Source organism: Crocuta crocuta, unplaced genomic scaffold (genome assembly GCF_008692635.1).
Source record: "Crocuta crocuta isolate KB4526 unplaced genomic scaffold, BGI_CrCroc_1.0 scaffold518, whole genome shotgun sequence".
In the NCBI taxonomy this organism is placed as follows: domain Eukaryota; kingdom Metazoa; phylum Chordata; class Mammalia; order Carnivora; family Hyaenidae; genus Crocuta; species Crocuta crocuta.
This window is the reverse complement of record NW_027530514.1, coordinates 2,424,794-2,445,549: the sequence shown is the minus strand read 5'-3', so window position 1 is coordinate 2,445,549 and position 20,756 is coordinate 2,424,794. Positions and strand designations below refer to the sequence as shown.

Sequence of the window (20,756 nt, the reverse complement as noted above, 5' to 3'; positions counted from 1 at the left end):
ACCCAGGGCTATCTATCATTATTGTCTTCTATTTCACCACACCACCTCACCAAAATATCAGAAATACTGTGATTAAGTCCTTGAAACTTTACCCTTTAATTGTGTTGAGCTACGTCTACTAATGTAGAATTAGAAATATTAATCATCTTTTGTCTTTATAGGGAATAAATGGAAAAGATGGATTACCAGGTGCTCAGGTATGGAAAAAACCACTTAAAATAAATGTTCTAATGTAAAACCTCATCCAAAGTCCCAGCCAGAATACTTGGCTGAGCAGGCTGAGGAAAAATCGTGGCAAGCAGTGATTTTTTAGTGTTGACATTTGTTTTTCAGGGTATCATGGGCAAACCTGGAGATAGAGGCCCCAAAGGAGAACGTGTATGTATATTACTATTCTCGTCATTATTTAAGACTGTCTGCTGCAACTGTCTCGTCATCACAATATGTGTACAGATCCCTACAAGTGCCCGAATATGAAAAGGCTAGGGTGTATGTGATCCAAGATCTCTTCGAGGCCTAATATAGGCCAATTAAAGGACCCAGAAGCAGGCCTCATGGCAGGTACACCCACAAGGATGACCTTTATTCAGAACTAAGTCTAATTTGCTAATCCAGTCTGGAGAGCTTTTATCCTCCTCTGTCAGACACGTATTCCTACTATAACCATCACTCATTTTCTTTTACCTAGATGAGTTTTTATGAGCCTCAGCTTTGTTGATGTTTGGAGGCAGATAATTCTTTCCTGTAAGTGTCCATCCTGTGCATTGTAGGATGGTAATCAGCCTCCCTGGCTTCTATCCACTAGACATTGTACCACCACCTTCCCACCAATTGGGACAACCAGAAATGTCGCCAATTGGGACAACCAGAAATGTCTCCAGACATCACCAAATGCCATCTGGGGACCAGAGTTGCCCTAGTTGAGAGCACTGGACCCCGTGGAACACGAAGTCAAATAAGGAGAGTTGAATAAAGTAGAGAGATGGGAAGTGGAACTACTACAGATGGAGTCATCCTACTGCCAAGATTACTCAAGCACTTATTCAGTGGAATTCCAGTGAGGGCTGCTCGTGTGTGCACATGTGTGTTTGTGTACGGGTGTCTAAACTACCCATTTTTACTTATTATTACACACATGATCCATGATAACTGAAGGACGTATGAAAACAGAGATCATATAAAGAAAAAAGTCTACCATATCCCACCACATAGAGACAAGCATTCTTGATCTTGGACAAGCAGTATTTTGGACTTCTATGTCTTGTACATAATATACATATACTTAATGTATCAATACAAATAATATGTGTTTTTCCAAAAGTTTGTTCATACTGTTTTGTAAATGACTTTTTTTTTACCTAACACCTAACAATACATAATGGCCATCTTTCCATGTCAGTAGATATATAGACCTATATGTAACTTTTAATGAATGTGTGTTATTCCATTGTTTGTATATACCTTATTTCACTTTCCCAGTCTCCTTTTCCTGAATATATAGGTTCTTGCCAGTTTCCATAATAATAAACATCACTGCAATGAATATCTTTGTGCCTAAATTATAAAACAATTTTAATATGTTGAAGACTGATTATTTTGCACATGATCAGAGTATTGATCAAGGTGTGCTAGTATTTCTTTTATTTATATTTTTTAATTTTACTTATCTCAGGTATTTCCCCAAATGTGAGTGAGCTGATAAACTTGTATGCAGATAAGTTTTTATAACTAAGACAGTAGCATTGAAATTAGATCTGTCCACTTTTTCTTCTTTCTACATGGCTTCTTTCTACATCTCTTCATTCCATGATCAAATAGATCACTGTAATTGTTCATTTGCTTACATTATGTTTTAAATGAATAGGAATGGAGTGTGGCCTTTTGCACAGTAGTCACAAATAAAAAAATAACACACTGAAATACAGGGCAGCCTCAAGACACCACTCCACCATATTTGGCGTTGTGGAACTGAATATTTGAAATATCTGTAACTGAAACATGTGCTATGGTACATATATACACCTCTCTCCCTCTTCTCCCCCATTATCTCCTCATGCACAAACACATACAGTAGTAGACACCTTGCTGGATACAAGTCAACATTAAGTAAACTTCTTATCCCAGGCAGGCACACCTAGTATTATCTTATACCTAATTTACTATGTCACTTTACTCAATGAATTCTCTTATAGTCCATTTATGTTATTAAGTATATTATCTTAATCATCACCCCAAGCACCTGCTTTGAACCTTTTCAAAGGCTCTCCTTTTTCATCTTGCCGAGTTTTAGGACACAGTATGCATGCATGTATGCCTGCGTGCGCCTGCACGAGCGTCTCCACGCGCGCGCGCACACACACACACACACACACAGTAAAACACTAATAAACCAACCTACAGAATCTAATAAAGATTCTAAAAAAGGTAAAGAAGAAACATAAGAGAAAGCAAAACGGAAGAAAGGCACATGCTTTGAGAGATTCTGAGTGTCCTGAAGTTTTACTTGTAAAATCTCCATGATGAAATCCTCTTGGCCATCTTTCTTTATTATTGCCAAGGAGACCCTGGCCTGAAGTGACAGCTGCTGTTGACTTTCTTCTTCTTTTTTTAATATATATTTATTTTTGAGAGAGAGACAGAGTGCAAGTGGGTCATGAACAGAGAGGGAAACAAACAATCCAAACCAGGCTCCAGGCTCTGAGCTGTCAACACAGGGGCCAGCATGGGGCTCAAACTCATGAACCATGAGTTTATGACCTGAGCCGAAGTCGGATGCTCAACTGACTGAACCACCCAGGCAACCCACAGCTGTTGACTGTCAGAAGTGTCATCATTATAGACTTGCAACCAAATACAACTAACATTGCCACTAACTTCTGGTTGAATGCTTTCAACGTGCGAGCCTTGTTCTAAGTACTTGACTTGACTCCATTGTCAGCATCACCCTGCACTTTATGGGAGAGAAAACTAGGGCACAGAGGGCTTACTTCACTTATCCAATGTCCCACAGCTAGTAAGTGCCAGGATGAATCCAGAGCCCTTGCTCTTAACCACAGATAATGTGTTAACTTTTTCCTTAACAGGGTGATCAGGGAATTCCAGGAGACAGAGGCCCACAAGGTGAACAGGGAAAACCAGGCCTTCCAGGCATGAAGGGAGCCATCGGTCCTGTAGGGCCACCAGGAAACAAGGGCTCCACGGGCTCTCCGGGGCGCCAAGGCCCTCCCGGCAATCCAGGCATCCCAGGTACTCCGGTGAGTAGTGCCAAGGGCTCCAGGAGCTTCCGGCTAATATTGACCACATATCCTTTTACAATGAAAGCAATCATAACCCATTTATTTATTTCACTATTTTTTAAATTTCTCTTTTTTAATTCAAGTTAGTTATAGTGTAGAATTTGTTTCAGGAGTAGAACCCAGTGATTCATCTCTTACATATACCAGCCAGTGCTCATCCCAACAAGTGCCCTCTTTAATGCCCATCACCCATTTAGCACATCCACCCACCCTCCTCCCCTTCAGCAACCCTCAGTTTATTCTTTGTATTTAAGAGTCTCTTAAGGTTTGCCTCCCTCTCTGTTTCTGTCTTATTTTTCTTGTAAAAGAAATAAAATGAATCTAAACTGGTCTTCACAAGGGTAGCAATAGCTGTCATTTATTTCAAGTTATGTACCAGATCCTCCACTGAGTACTTAGTATATATTAACTCAGTAGATCCTCACAACTAGAAGATTGGGGTCCTGTCTGTCCCACTTTTACAAATGCAAATCCTGAGAGTTGACTTGTTCAGGGCCCCAGTTATTACATGGGTTAGACCCAGGTCTGACTGACTCCAAAGCCATGCTCTTAAATACTATCTATAATGTCTCCTTACACTACACAGATAATACAAGTCTGTTTTATATCAAAACTCAATTTGTTGACTATGAGAACAACAAACTTACCCTGAATGGTACTTTAAAGTGGAAAACAGGCCAAGAAGGAGTGTTTGGTTAAGGAAGCCCATGTTATTATTGCTATCCTCAGGAGGTATGGTGGATGGCCATTCACAGAGGAACTTAATCAGAAAACATCCTTGTCAGGGAGAAAGGAGGGTCCTGGGGTAAGGACGTGGAGTTAAGGACCTTGCCATCCTCAAATAATTAGCCAATACCAGATGGAGGGCCAAATTGGGCATTCCCACAATATTCAGACTCTTTATTTTTATCCATTCTCCCTAAGTCCTACTTGAATAAAGCCTGTATAATGAGCTCTCAGTGTTGTGTCAGTAATTGGTATCACATGCATTAATTCAGGTTCATATGTCCCATATACAATGAAAATAAAATCTTGAAATAGAGCATTTTTGGAACTATTCTGTCCTACAGAAGTCATCACTTTATGAGCCCATCACATTGTCTTTAATGTCACACATATACCTCTGGATAATAACCACTAAAAAAAAAAAGAAGAGTAATAAAATACTTTGAAATCCTAACCATCATGAAAAATAATAGCTCCCTTTTAAAAATATCAAGATACCACTATAAAATATTACTATTATAAATGTTAGATTTTTTGCCAAATTCATGGAGCTTCATTTGTTGAGGGGATAAAACTCAACTGACCTACTTCCCTTTCTCATGTCCCATAGCATTTTCTATTAAAAAAAGAAAATTGCTTAATACAAGTATGCTTACAAAGTGTAAATGACAGAAGAAACTATACCATAAAATGAGTAGAACTTAGTAAGTCTTATTCTATGAATAAAGCATTCTAAAGAATAATCCAGCATACTTGGGAGTTCTCTTCCTTTGATTATACATAGTTATCAGTTAGGTGTTGACTTTACCAGTTTCCAGGGATTGGTTGGAAGTTAAATTGTGCATGAGATGTTAATGTCATGATAACACTGTTCAAATTCTGTAACTTCAGAAAATGAAGTAATAGGAAATGTCTTTCCTAATCATATGAATGCATGTTTCTTCATTTAATAAGAAATATGTTTGAATCACTAGTTATGATTCCAGCCCACAGCTTTTAAAGCAATTACGCACTTCAATTCTTTCCAGCATTTAATCAAAACAAAGATATTTACTGCCTGATAGTCAGTTGCCAAAAGCATTTTGCTTGATGAATGTTATCTCCACAGAAGTTTCAAGTATGTGCAACAACCCAGTATTTCTATTCTTTACTCACTTGTGCTATGCTCTAACAGACCTTTTTTCCCCCTTCTTTAGGCTGATGCAGTTTCATTTGAAGAAATAAAGAAATATATTAATCAAGAGGTTCTAAGGATTTTTGAAGGTTAGATTTGCTTAATAAACATTTCTGAATTGTTTGCCAATTGCTACCTCCCATGCACTGTGGGGGGAATCCCTTCAGCGCACTCTCAAAGATGGCCGTGCAGCACACTGTGAAGAGGCAACCTATTTAATGATGGGTCATGTCTGTGATAGAAAATTCTTCCTTACGCTAAATTAAATTTGCCTCTCTGTAGCTTTCTCTCATCATTCCTGGTCCGTTAAACAGCAAAGGTAAAGTATCTTCCTCTATTCACATGACAACCCTTATGATATTTTTCCATATCCATGAAACTCCTCTTCATTCTTCTTTTCTCTGGTGTAAGTGTATTTAGCAACTCCACCATCATCACCCTGGAAAAACACTTCATTTTTAAATGACCATCATTCACCCAGGAGTATTTTGACCATAGCAGGGTACAGTGTGTTTTGATCTAGACCCTTGATCAGCAAATTATTCACCAGCCAAATTCACCTGTCACCTGTCTTTGTGTGGCCCACAAGGTGACAATGGTGTTTACTTTTTGGGTGGGGGGTGGGTAGGGAGTACATTTTTAAATAGTTTTTTTAAATCCAAAGAATATTTCATGACATGTGATAATGATCTGAAATTCAAATTTGTTTCCATAAATAAAGTTTTATTAAAACACAGTCAGGCTCATTCTTTTATGAAGTTTATCTGGCTGTTTTTGTGCTAAGGCAGCAGAATTGACTAGTTGTGATAGGGATTGGAGAGCCTGAAAAGCCTTAGATATTGGACCCTTTGCAGAGAAAGTTTTCTAACCCTTGATATGGACACTTCAATAATACTGCCTATGATAGCATTCCTTTAAAAGAAAAAGAAAAAAAGGCTTCATCGATTTTGAATTTTCAATTAATTAACAACCCTGGATGTTTTTTATACAACCTTTTAAAAGCTAGATGGTTCTCATTGTTCACTGTGTCCATTTTTAAAACCTAAGTTTGTGATTTTGTGTTTCTTTATATTACATTTCATATTGTTTATGTTTACATATTGTCGCAAACTGAAGATACCTCTTGGAATGTTGTCTAAGTATAGGGCAGGTTGGCTGAGACTCATAACTTTGTGTCATCTCCAAATTTTATAAGCATGTCATCATTCTAACTGCAGATAGAAATGTTGAATGAAAGAGTCAAGAGTCAAGGATTAGGCCTTTCTTACTACTGTTGCATTCTTCCTGTTCACTTGTAAATTCTATTTATTGTTTCACTGAGCTCTGAATCCATATGGTTTTCTAAAATCCACTCTACATTTTCTTTATCTGTTCACAAAATATCACATGATTTTGTCAGATGACTTGCTAGACTCAAGATAACTCCCCTCAACTGTGAGCTTAGTAAACTGAGAAATTCTTGTCTTGAAAAAATGACTCCACATTGGCTCTCATGGTTCCTGCTTCTTGCATCCGTTTTTGCTAAGCTAAATATATATTATTGAATTTTGCAAAGAATAAGATACAAAATGTCCCGAGTTCACTGCAAGCTGTCTATTGCAACCATGGAATTAGCTTTTCTACCAGAAGCTCTGATTATATTAAGCAGTAATTAGTATTAGAGGCCAAAATTTTGATACTTGAGTGCACATTATCTTATTTCATGTGAACACTAGAGATAGAGCAGAGTAACACAGGGACTTCAGCTGCTTCAATGACAAAATAGGGAAAAAATGAATTTTGAAACACAATTCATAGTGTTGACTTCCATTTACATTGATCTCTACTAAGTATCTTTACCATGCTCTGACGTGATAGGTCATTGTACAATTGTGCACTGTATTCTTTTTTGAGCTACCAGTTTTCTCTTTATGAATTTTGATGTTGCCCTTAAATTTAGAAATCCTTTTTTTATTACTTTTCTTTTTTGATCCTTGAATCAAGCATCATGAAGAAGTCTCCAATATTTGCAGTACAAACATTCCCTCTCAACAAGGATTCCTCAAGCATCAACTGTCTGAAAAAGAAAAATACATCTTAAGCTTTCTGGGGAAACATTGAAAAATATAGAGGCATAGACAGGACCAGATAATTTGTAGGACTCAATGCAGAATAAAAATGTAGGTGCCCTTATTTAAAAATGGTTCAGAATTATAAGGCGGCCACAGTTGAACACTATACCATAGGGCCCTTTTGAGCAAAGGGACCCTGTGTGACTGCACAGGTGGGATGTCCTTGTAGCCAGTCCTGGACACGGGACCTCTAGGATATCAGATAACACCCACGCATTTAGTAGACATGATCATGGAAAGGAAAATACCAGCAAATATGTTTTTGAATTGTCATCTAAAATTCTTTAACTCATAATTTCCATGGGCTCTATCTTTTATCTCAGGCAGCTTTAATGTGGAACTTCAGGGGCGCCTGGGTGGCTTAGTCGGTTAAGTGTCCGACTTTCACTTAGGTCATGATCTCACGGTTCGTGTGTTCGAGCCCCGCATCGGGCTCTGTGCTGACTGCCAGCTCAGAGCCTGGAGCCTGTTTATCAGAGTCTGTGACTCCCTCTCTCTCTGACCCTCCCCTGCTCATGCTGTCTCTCTCTCTCTCTCCTAGAAATAAATAAAACATTTAAAAAAATTTTTTTTAATTGCTTTGTTAAAAAAAATGTGGAACTTCAGTTTCTTAAAAGACTTTAGATTTAGTTTGAGATGTGGAAGGTGTTCATTTCACAAGCCCAGTGGACACTGGATAAAGGCATGGCCCCTGGTGGCCTGCCTTGTGCATTCAGCAGAGCAGACACACTACTTCCACCCACAGAAAGTTTCATGCTGCCCACTTGTAGGCCATTATGGGGTTACTCCTGTGAAGGACACAGATAGGGGAACTAGGCCACTCTATTGGTCTTGGCGCAGGCTCCTGTGACTTGCACTTTCTTCTAAGTCTGTGAGCTCCCCCTCTGCTCTCCTGCCCCAACTTCCTCTCCTCGACACCCCCTGCCTTCCAGGAAGCTAAGAGTCTCCTCTAGGTCGTCTCTAGCTTCTGCCTCATCTCTCCTACCATCTCCCTCAGTTTCTTCCTGCTGCACTCAGTCCCTCTGAAGCCACACTTCTTGGCCTCTAAACCATATTCTAAGGTGGCCCACGAGGAGACTTTTTCCCGAGACTCGTAGACTCTCAGACTCCAAGTATGATACCTCTTCTCCCTTTATCTCTGTTGGTACCAGTCCAGCAAGACTTTCTCTCAAGCAAAATTGTATCTAAAACCCAGGATTTGGTTATTTAGCACTTTAGCTAATTTGTCCCAAGATTATTTCAATTCAGTCCATTTAACTTTCCACTTAGAAGTCACTTTTCCATGGCTTCTGAATACCATTTACGAAAAGGAGAAAAAAACCCTCCATTTTCACAAATCATAGAGCTCCAAGGTCACATTTCTCTCCCTTTCAGAAAGCTTTCTCTATAAAAGCAAAGACTAATTTTCACATGTTACAACAGTTACCGTTAGGCAGCATGCATCTGCCTCCCTCCTAAGTCCTTTCACAAGACAGTGGGCTCAGTGGCCGCTAGTGTTTGTCTCTTCCCCATTCACCCCTGCATATCTACAGCCTCAGGGGTAATTCCTTCTCTACCCAGCAAGTCATGGACTGTCTCTGGGAGCTCAAGGGAGTCTTCCAGAGATCCTGCTCTCCCACTTTATCATCCTGTCAGCAGAGGACCACACTGGAGCCTGTAGGGAAACCTAGACCAAAATCCAAAACTTGGGGTCTCTTCATGGAGCTTCTAGCTCCCTTAAGAGATTCCCAGGTGGTCCCCTCCCACAGACCTCACACTTTGTGCTATCCCCCAGGCCACCAAGCCGTCCTTCAGCATCCTGATGCCCCATCTTAAACCTAAACCTACCCGTGGTGTTTTCCTGCAAACCCCAAGCCCAGGTTTCTGGTGGATCATAACACACAAATACATGCCCAATCTTAAATCAGATTAAATTCCCTACAGCAAATCCTTTTGCAAATAAGGTGACTGCAGAGTGGAAGAAGATGCTATGTGTCTCAACTTAGCTTGTTTTGCTTTATGAGGGCTTTGCAGCTACCCACACAAATTAGGATCTTATCTGATATGAGAAACTTGATCCTTGCTATGACACCACCCTGTTATAGTTGGACATTTACATCAACACACAGGAAGAATTTGCCTGCCTGTGCAGGAATGTGAATGCACATCTGGCTCTCTTGGTTTGTATTTCTGCCTCCAGATCCAATATCCAGGAAAGCCCCTTGACCTATGTTTTCTCCACTTTCCAAATATATATTTCTTATATATGTGTGTACATATGTATGAATATGTAGTATCCTGTTCTCTTGTTTCAAGTGTAACATTTTCTCTCATATCTCAACAACTAAGATACTAATTTACATATGTGTATGTATATACATCATATAGATATACACATCATCTGACAGATACACATCTTGAAAATATAAATGCGTCTTTTTAAATATTTTACACAGCATATTCTCTATTTCTTTCAATTTGCTTCTTTCCACTTCCTTGTTTGGGTTTGTTGTTCAGTTTGTAAGATTGACTTAGTGCCAGCAATCCGTGGTTGTCTGCCCATACAAAAGAGTACATTCTAAAAACCTGATTGAAAGTTATAAGTGAAGGCTGGGGCTTGCCATCCACAAACTTCACTGTAAGGTAGCCTAACTGAGCTTTTTAATTGGGAGAACTTCTATTTCAGTGTCTTTAAGTCTTTCCTCTAAGTCTAGCTGCATTCCCCAGAGGAAACATTTCCATTTCCTGCCTGGCTGCCAGTATCTGGGGAGCAACGTAGAAGAATAGAGCTGGGGCCTCAGCACTGAGCATATAAGTGCTCATTTATTCTTCTTGTTTTCAGTCGGGAAAGCCCACAACTCAGTGGGATCTGGGTGTCTCCCAGTGCACACATGATTTGTTTACCTTTTTCCAATCATAACCCTTCAATTTTTCCCTAGATTTGGGAAGGAACAACTACCTAAGCTGTATAGAGAAAGGAATTTCTAAGACTACTTCTTAAACAGGCTTTCAACTAATTCTTATTTTAGTTCTCCCTTACCACATCTTCAGATGTAACTTGTGTTGCCAATTCTTGACCCTCTTAAGGATTTCATAATTTAAAACAGGTTGTTTCTCAGCTTCTAGCATAAAAATTTGGTTTTCTTCAGTTGGCTAAGTCATCTGTCACTCAGCCGTCTGGTTCTCAGCTTCCAAAATTTTGTTGTGTTGCCTTCTTTTGTATTCTCCCCATTCTTGTGCTTTTGTGTCATTAAAAATATCTCACTATTGATTTGCAGGGATTCATGTGCATATGTTTCATCCACCGTCTTTACCCACAACAACACTTCAAAGCAACATGCTTCCAAAGGTGGCAAAGGATTAGGCCAGAAATAAATGTAGCAGTAACAACCTTTGGGGTATGATAACCACAAAATGAATATGAATCCACCAAATGATACTATGGAACCAACAGTTAAAATGAAACTAGAAAGTAATTATTTAAGATATGAAAGGAAATTACTCTCCTGATATTTTTTGCCCCTTAGGAGAAAACTGTATCTAATTTTGGTTTCCACATTTAAGAGATATATGGGACAGCCCTGGAATAGTAAAGCCAAAAAGTGATTTACAAAACAGATTACCAAGTTTATGAGTAAAAGTTATTTAACCTGAAGGCTAAGAGGTAACAATATTATCAAGTAGATGACTGATTTCCAAGGGAAATACTCATTAACTACTTTCTGTTTCCATAATGGAATTACAAAAGAAAGTAAGTTGAAGCTGTACAAGAAAATGAACAATTAAACATTTGAATGGGCATTAGGAGAAAACAATGAATTTCTCTGTTTCAAAATATTTACAAATCCTATCTGTGAAATAGATGGTAGACACGGGCCAAATGATGTCTGAAGGTCCCTCCATTCTCCCTGTAATATAGTTTATCAACACATTAATATTAATGTCTGCATTATGTTCATCAGCCCATTCTCTAAGGAAGGCAAATCATTGGTCTTCTTTGTTAGAATGACTGCTCTGGGTTTGCATTGGCAGATGGAATGTGTGTGTTTGGTTTATGTAAGCTCCTATCTGAAGTCTTCAATTTCCTGCTTCATTAGAAAGCATACCCAAAAACAGTTTTAATTGACCAAAGATCCCTGAAAACAGAGGAAAGGCAATTAAGAATACAGGTCTTTACAATTTATTTAGAGGCTCAAAAACATATTATTTTAAATTATAGAGCATTAGGATAACGTTCAGAAGAAGTAATTATCCTTTTGCTAAATGACTATTTCTGAGTGTAGCTTAAAGCTAGATAATTTACACCTAGAAGTAATTATTTAAAAGAATTGTTTTATTAAAAATATTAAAAACCGGGGCGCCTGGGTGGCTTAGTCAGTTGAGCATCCGGCTTTCGCTTGGGTCATGATCTCGCCGTTTGTGGGTTCGGGCCCCGCATCGGGCTCTGTGCTGACTGCCGGCTCGGAGCCTGGAGCCTGTTTCAGAGTCTGTCATTCCCTCTCTCTCTGACCCTCCCCTGCTCACTCTGTCTCTCTCTCTCTCCTAGAAATAAATAAAAAAAAGAAAGAAACATTAAAAAAAAATATTAAAAACCACCTAAAGCAAATTACTTGTAAATTCAATTCATACATTAAAGAGGAGAAAACTAGTACTGTGAATATTTGTGTTTAGACATTGAAGGTATTCAAGGAGACATGTCTCAAACTAGAAAAACTGTACTGATGGGGTGCCTGGGTGGCTCAATTGGTCAAGTGTCTGACTTCGGCTCAGGTCATGATCTCACGGCTCATGGGTTTGAGGCCCGCGTCGGGCTGTGTGCTGACAGCTCAGAGCCTGGAGTCTGCTTTGCATTCTTTGTCTCCCTCCTTCTCTGCTCCTCCCCCACTCATGCTCTGTCTCTATGTCTCTCAAAAATAAACGTTAAAAAATTTTAAACAAGAAGAAAAATTGTATTGAAATGTACATCTTTTAACTGCAAAACAACAAATAATATGCAGAGTTTTGAATTGTGATCATTGAATTTCATATTTGTTTGTAAAATATTCGGTTTGCAATTTCATATATTAAAGATGTATCTACATTCAATACAGTGATTTGCAAAACTATATATATGAATTACAAATTTGTGAGGGGGAGGGGCAAGATGGAGGAGAAGTAAGGAGCTCCGTACTTGCACTCCCGCCCATACCTCACACGGAAAAGATCTGAAGCCATTGGAAACCTTACAAAACCTGAGAGACTGGGAGAAAAAGGACACAGAATCCACTGAGAAAGACTTCTAATGTGAGTGCGAACTGGGGAAGATAAAATCAGGCTGGGATCGGAGACTCCAGGGTCGGAGGTGATCCCCCTCTGTGGGGAGTGAGAGGGGTAAAAGAGTCCGAAACAAAAATCTCCGCTCCGGGAAAAACCTCCGCTCGGGGCATAGAAAGACTGTGCCAAATACCTGCACGCCAGGTCCCCTTGTGCCAACTGGTCCTGGGGGTGGCTGAGCGCACAGACTGCTGCTTTGTGCTGGCTCCTGGAGGCTGGACTTCTAGAGTAGCGGTGCGCCTGCCGCCATTGTCCTCCCGACGGGCTTGGGCCCCTGGAAAAGCCGCACGCGGACACCTGGCGTCTGCGCTCCTGGCTGGCTGGGACTCAAGAGGGAAGGCAAAGAGCTAAAAACTGGGAAATTTGCCTGTGAGTTCGTGTTTCGGGTCACGAGCCATAGAGGGACCCGGTTTTCCTCACTCCAGCGGGCTCCACGCACCCGGCAGGCAAGCCCCCGCCCCTGCGCGCCAGCCCGACCCAGAGAAGGAAGCAGCGATTCTGACTCCGCCCCCAGAGCTCGGCAGGGGGCCTGGAATTGCCCGAGGGGGTTGCCTGGGAAGCTGTGTCTAAGGCACTTTTCAGCGGGGTGCACGGACTGGGATTTGGAGACTGGGACTGGCCTGGGTTGAAGAGTGCAACCAACTTTGGCTGCACCCCTGGTACGGGGAGTTTACACGCCCAAAAGCGAGCTGTGGCGCTTGGTTCACGAAGGGACTGGAGCACCGTCACGCTCCTCCCCATAACCGCCAAGGCAACCGCAATGCCCGCCTGAGGCATTGGATCACGCTACGCCCATCCCTGCCTGAGAGCTGCCCTCCTCCCTTTTTTTTTTCTTTCTTTCTTTTTTCCCCAGAACACTGACCTGATTTAACTCCAGTCACTGGTTTGCTTAAACAATCACAACGTGTCCATTCTGTAGATGTAAATTCTACACCTACCGACATTTTCATCTCTTTCTCTCAGGACTAATTAGACTATATAGTTTCTCTGGATAATACCAGCATCCTTCTCTCACCTATCCAACTATTTTCTACCCTTTAGCTCTTTGAAAAANGAAATACAAGAGGCTCAGCGGACTCCCCTCAGACGTAACATGAATTACAAATTTATTTCATCTATTAAGTTATTGGAAACAAATGTATTAACATCAACCAAATATATCCCAGGTGGATAGTCGGGTAATAAGTTTTGCATGAAAGCCTGTGATCTAATATCACTCACAGATGATTCATTATTTCCTTACTCATCTTCCACCATCACTGTCCGTCAGTCTGCATCCAGAAATTCTGGTCCTCTGGATGTTGTGATGTTTCCATTCTATTGCTTTTTAATTTGAAAAAAAAGAAAGAGTATAGAGTGATTACCCCTTTGATAATTATACCTAATACTCCATGTTTGTTGGGGCTTTTCCTTTAAGATTTCTATTTGAAAAAAAAATTGTTTTACTTTCTCAAGCAACATAAGGGCCTACTTTTTTTTTTTAAATAAAATAGGCTTTTATGTAAAGCCTATTGAAAAACAGGCTTTTCTCAGGAGTAATTTACTTTTTATCAAATGTGTGTAAACCATAGATATGTGCTTAAGTGAAATGTGCCTTTACAGTTCAACTGAATGAACTAAACTGAGTGATGAAGCTAGAGAAAATTGGAGTAATTCTTTACATGGTCTTTATGATTTGGTCTTTGTTTTTTCTACCTGGAAGCTATAGTTTCCAGAATGTTCCTATCATTTGTCCTTACTTACAATGTAAACCCTAACTTAATCAGTAAGAAAATTTTCCAGAAGATCTGTCTGCACCAAACCAATGCTGAATTTTTTACATTAAAGATTGAGTTTCTTCTTACACACAGGATGTATCCTTGAAAATTTTGGTGTAAATTAGTTTTACAAATGAAATCATTTGAATTTGCTTTTGGAAGAAAATACGCAAAAAGAAAAAAACAGAATATGGTGAATACCTTTTGTCATGCCAAGGATACATCCTGCTCCAGTTTATGTTTTAATTCTAGTTATTTAATATTCTGTGTTAAATGTAAGATAAATAAAACAAACCAAGCAAGTTTAAATAGAGGATCCGATGATAGATTGTATTTATAATGGATTTTGGATTAATTTGCATTAATGATTTCACTAAAATTAATACCTCAGATAGTAAAATATTGACCATGGTTTTGAGGAATAACTGAATTGGACAGTGGCTTATGGGGGATTTATAATTAAGAAGTTAGTAATAATAAGTGCAGTCTTGGAATGATTATTCAAAGAAGCAATTCTGAGAAGGAATGTCTTATTATAGAACAAGTTCTAGTCATAAAATAAAGTTTATCAGCAGATAATCTTTATAGCATATGGGGCTTATAAAACACGGATAGCAGTTGGTATGGGATGATACTGTCTTTCAGACTTTCTCTGGGATTCCTGAACAAGAGCACTCAATGCAGGAAGTATAAAATTCCCAACACAGAGCTCTGCTTACAGAGAATGTTTAATTAATGTAATTAATGATTTGTCCTGTTTAGAAATTTATTTTAGAATGAAAATTCTTATTTATATTTTCTCATTTCCAATTTCTTTGAACTTCTTAAGTTTCCAGATCCTTTCAATTTGATGAATTATTGTTACACTGATGTTCTATAATAACTCACTTTTATCCAAAGCATTATTGGCTTATAAATCAGTCTCTTAGTATTAATAGTTGCATGACGCCTGTGCCACCTAGAGTGATACTTCCATTATAGGAAGTACTCACCTACTTTCTAAGGTGACTGAACTCACCTTATAGAAGCTCCCTTAATCAGTCTTCTGTTCCCTCTCTGGATTCTTCCTTTAGGACCCAGATCAACAGAGTTCGGTCACTAAACAGCTCCAGGCAGTTTGGTGAACGAACAAAAGGGCAAATGACAATCCATTCCTTGGGGAAGCCAGCATTGGTTTTGGGGAAGTATTCAATTCATAAAGGTCATATCACTCAACACCTACAAAACATTTTGTTATTTTTATTGACATTTCTAAATGTTCTGGATAATTTGTCAACTTCTCATACCTTGTGTGTTCTTAGTTTCAATGTCTTCTTCAGGTTCACAGAAATGTATAGAAACTTTTTATTGTTTTTACTCTGTCTCCAAATGGAATTTAGTGAGAGCATGCTCATCTGCACCTTTTTGTTGTTGTTGTTTGGCCAAATTTCCATACTCCCTACTAAAATCATGACTAAGTAATGGGACTAACTGGAAATCAAACCAGAAAAAATGAATGATACTAAGGGTATATAATAGACATTTTTTTAAAGAGGCAAAATTTAGTTGTTGACAAAGTACAATATTTTCCCAATAGAAATGAAACAGTGAAACCATAGTGAATATGGAGCCAATGACTATTTTTTCTATAGAAAATCTATTAATAATGCAATTTTATTCAGGGATATAAAGTATCACGTATCCTATGATTATCTATTGCTACATAAGAAAATACTTCAAAACTTCAGTAGCTTAAGACAACAAACATTTATTATTTCACATTTTCTGTGGATCAGAGACTTGAAGGTTGCTTAATTTTATGGTCCTGGCTCAGGTCTGTAATGAAGCTCCAGTTAGGATGTCAGCCAGGGCTGCTGTCATCTGAAGGCTTGACTGGGGCCAGAAGATCCACTTCCACGTTCACTCACATGGGTGTTGGCAGGTGGCCTCAGTTCATCCCCACATGGGACTCTCTTTAGGACTTCTTAAATGTCCTCATGGCATAGCAGCTGGCTTTCCCTAGAGCGAGTAGTCTCACACTGAACAATCAGAGAGAGCACCCAGGAAGCCATGGTACCTTGTATGACTTAGGTTTCCCTACTTGCACACTGTCAATTCTGCTTTTTTTCTATTTATTTCAAATGATAAGTAACTCCAGCCCATGCTCAAGAATAGGAAGAGCCTAATTTTATTGGAAGAGAATGTCAAATAATTCATAAACATATTTTAAATGACTACATACATTTACAACATTGCTGGAAAGTGAGGTAAATTTATTATTAAAACCATCTTTTAATATAAACCTAAAATTCTCACCACAAGTCATTGCTATAGGTTAATTAGATTCCAAGCTAGTGTTTTGTCCAGTAGACTTGCTACATCTCTGAAGCAACTGAAAATTCTTAGACCATCTGATCGGCACAAGTGGTCTTCATTTACATTCAATCAACTTTGTACAATCCATCTTGTTTGACCAGTGAACAAAACAACTCCAGCAGTCAGGCCAGTTAGTAAATTAGGTGCACTTAAATCGAAAACCAAGTAGGATTTTTTTTTTAATTTCATGTAAAATATTGAAAAATTTTGATGTAAAACTATTTCTATTACATACTATTTTTTTCTTTCATAAATAAAGAGAGGATGGCAGTGTTCCTGTCTCAGCTCAAGCTGCCAGCAGCCATGTTGGCTGCTCAAGCTCATGGGAGGCCAGGTCCACCAGGAAAGGATGGATTACCTGGACCACCAGGAGACCCTGGACCGCAAGGTAAGTTTTCAGGTATAATATTTATTTACCAGCTTTTTAACTCTCAGTATTTAGAACTTGTTAATCACAGTTAAAGCAAAAATATATGTATCCATATATATATGTACATATATATATGTACACACAGGTAATAATTTAATATAGACTATTTTGTTAATATTTGACATTCTAGAAATCGATTTTTAACTATTACTATGTCAAGCTTAAAACTGGCTAATAATTACCTGCTCATCTGAATGTATTTTGATAATAATATTTGTTATAAGAATAACACCAACAATATGGACTTCTATATCATTATTTTGTGGGAATCAGCATTGTTTATGCCTCCCTATGGATGTAAGTTGGACAACAACAAGAATCTTAGTAGCATCTTGAAGAAACTGAGGAAGGAGTCTTAAGAGATGCTACTGTGAGTAGTGATTTAGGTCTAAGTAAAATTTTAAGAAACCTTAGAATCTTTCTTCATATGGTTTCTAAAATTTTTAAAGCCATACTTCTTTAAATTGGCAGAAAATTATTATTCCACTGATGACAACTTGACAGAAGACGTGATTTTGAGCATAGCTTGACTAAAGCTAGCAAGGCCATTTTCTAGAAATATGGTTAGCATCAGCAGAGAGTCAAACCATCCCTGGTTTAGGGGATTCACAATTCTGAAAAGAAATATTCAATCCAGTGAGTGTATATCATGAAAGATAAGACCAGGGGAACTCCTTTTCATGTGTTACCATGGAGGAACTCAATGGTCTTCCTTGAAATAATCAGAAGTTTGTGTAAAGGAGAAAATGGAGAGTGAACGTCAAAACTACATAGGAATACAGTCCAAAATACTATAAATGTGCAAAATGCTTTTTCTTTCACTAATTCACTGTCCTTCCTACTGCTTCTCTGTAACATGAGCCTGGCTTTCTATAGGAAGTGCCTAAGTGATTGACAGGCCCACCCACCTCTGAAAGAACAATAACTATGTCTCTAATCACAGGGTCTGTTAGAGTCTCACCCTCACAGCTGACTTTCAGTTTAGTTAGCACACTGTAAAACAACAGTTACATAATTCTAGTTCTCCTAAACTCAACAGTATATTCTACCTTTCCGTCAGATCATAGAGAGTTTTGGCCAATAGTTGGAAGAGGATGTATCGAATCAGGTGTAGCCTTCTGTGTGTACACGGTTGTGTGGTGGGCAGTTTCTTATCTTTCACTAGCTGGATCTGTTCTGAGGTCATAGTCTATGAACCTGGAGCAAAGAGCTTGAAAGCCCATCTAAAGATGGTGCTTTTTTAGGCCACATGATCGTTAAGAACTGTTAACATCAATAGCAGAAAAAATATGGACTGATGTTTCAAACAGTAGTCCAAGAGGACAAGAACAGTGGAAAAGTCGGGACTATCGAGGAAAATAGTTCTGGAACTGGAGTCACTTGTCCACACAAATACCTGTGTCCTGGCTCTCTCCCCACGCGAAGGCCCATCTGGAAGACTCAGTCAGAAGGAATGTGAAGTCAGCCATGTCAGTGAAGCTTTTGGAAAAAAGACTTCTATTCACCAATCTGCTTACCTTCCCTTTGGCAGAAGATTTCTGTGGGATCTATTTTGCTTAAGAAATCTTCTAGACTACTTCTACTCCTGATAAGGCTTTTGGATACAATGCTTGAATTGAAAGGACTTCCCCACATTATTTACAACTTTTTTAAAACCAACATTTAGTCAAATTGACAAGACTTGTGCTTGTCTCTGAGCACATATACTAACATTGACAATACTTGTGTCCCACTGCAGAGTTTCTGGAAACAGCCATATCTTTGTAACTCAGATGTCTTCCTCAATTTTCGTATGATAGCTCCTTATTAGTATTTGTTAAATTTGCCAGAAAGGCAGCAGGAAAATAAAACTTACATAAATGGATTTATGCTATACTGATAAAGCCACCAAGAAATCTTGCTGTAAAAAAAGAAAACAAGAGGCCGCTATTTGATTTGTGGTGTCTCTCCAAGAGTCATAAGTAATTGAAGGGTTTTTCTCTGGGAGAGAAGTAGATATGCAGTGTTCGGAAGATGAGTTCAAAGTTTTGCTCTGCCTGATTTAAAAGTTTCTCCAAAAGAAAAGAAACAAAATGCATATAAAACTGTTACCCTAGTATCCATTGCAGGCATCAGATCCTGTTGGCTGAAATAGTCCTCTTCATGACACAGCATGACTGAGTTTGAGAAAAGATGGAAGTGAGACATGCAACACAGAATGGGAAAGAAAGTGTGGGCACCAAGCACAGTGCAGGGTGTTTTGCCCACCCATGGATTCCAATTGATGGTGGCTCTTCTGAAATTTCCAAGAGACTTTTTTTCAGTATTGTTTTTAGGACAGAAATCCATTTTCATTTAAAATGTAGTGGTTTGGGGATATCTGGGTGGCTCAGTTGGTTAAACAGCTGACTCTTGATTTCAGCCCAGGTCATGATCTCAAGGTTCATGAGATCAAGCTCTGCATCAGGCTCTGCGCTGACAGTAAGGAGCTCACTTGGGAGGCTCTCTCTCTCTTTCTTTGCCCCTCCCCAGCTCATGTTCTCTCTCTCTCTCTCTCTCTCAAAAACAAATATATAAACTTTTTTAAAAAGATAAATAAAGTGGTTTGTACTGAAATGTGTACTCTAGAATAGTCCTTTACTATCTTACTATCTTCAGAGCAGGACAGAAATTTAAAGGGTCTGCTGAGTTTTCCGTGCCTTTCCCCGAGAAGCAGGAGACATGCAGAGAGCAATGAGAACGTTGATGCAAGACTAGTGTTAAGTACCCCATCCTAGTTAAAAAAAGGAGGTACTGCTCCTGCCATGATTCTGATAATGAAAACTTGTGGATCCTCTTTCAGTGCCCTGGTCTTCTTGCAGTGAAAGTAGAAACCACCATGATTCTGTTTGAGACACTTCATTTGCATTTTCCCTGAATTCCCAAAGAGGGTGATTGTTGATGTCTTTTTAATTCAAAAGCATTTCCAGACAGATTTATGTTTTAACCATCCCATGGGGTTTGGATAATTGCCTCCCCTCTGCACACTGTGAGAACTTTCCTTAGGGTTCATCCCCACCTCAGATCTGCAGTGTAGGGCCTGATGGCTTGTGCACCAGGGGTGAGTGAGAATGTGCCACATTAGGCTCAGAGAAGTCTGAGTGTCATGGTCCAGCTGGGCTTCCATATATCAACAAGAGATGTGGATATTCCTAACAGACTTATCCTATTGGGCAAGTTTTATGAGAAAGAAACTTATTTAAACTTTTTTAAAAGTTTAAACTTTTAAAACACAAACACAACTGCTTCTCCACCTCTGTGAAAATTCTGAAGGACAGATGCTACACTTGAAAGCCCTATTCATTTTATAAAGAACTCCACCCGCTGAGTAGATGTGGAGTTAGTAGGAGGAGACAGATCCAGCCATTCCATGTGTCCCCCATCCATTTTGAAAGGACACTGTTGTGAATGGTTGTTCTTACTTTTGAACTTTTAAAGTTTTGCTCTTAGTGGTTTAAAACGAAGAAAGCCTTCTGTTATTTGTAGGCCAGTGACCCATAGGATAGCTCATGTAACTGATACAGATTTGACCTTTCAGATTTTGTAGCTCTAAGGTCCTTAGGAAATGGGAGGTGTGTGTGGCAAAATGACTGATGT

At 39.0% G+C, this 20,756-nt stretch overlaps 1 protein-coding gene across 1 annotated transcript in view; it reads left to right on the top strand.

The window, feature by feature from the left end:
* The window catches only part of COL19A1 (collagen type XIX alpha 1 chain), a 313,880-nt gene that overhangs the window by 289,499 nt on the left and 3,625 nt on the right, over window positions 1-20,756 (top strand). Inside the window, exons 45-49 of the mRNA XM_077767252.1 lie at window positions 162-197; window positions 334-378; window positions 3,084-3,254; window positions 5,219-5,285; window positions 16,971-17,099. Of these exons, the coding sequence (XP_077623378.1) occupies window positions 162-197; window positions 334-378; window positions 3,084-3,254; window positions 5,219-5,285; window positions 16,971-17,099 (448 nt within the window). The remainder of the gene's footprint in view (window positions 1-161; window positions 198-333; window positions 379-3,083; window positions 3,255-5,218; window positions 5,286-16,970; window positions 17,100-20,756) is intronic.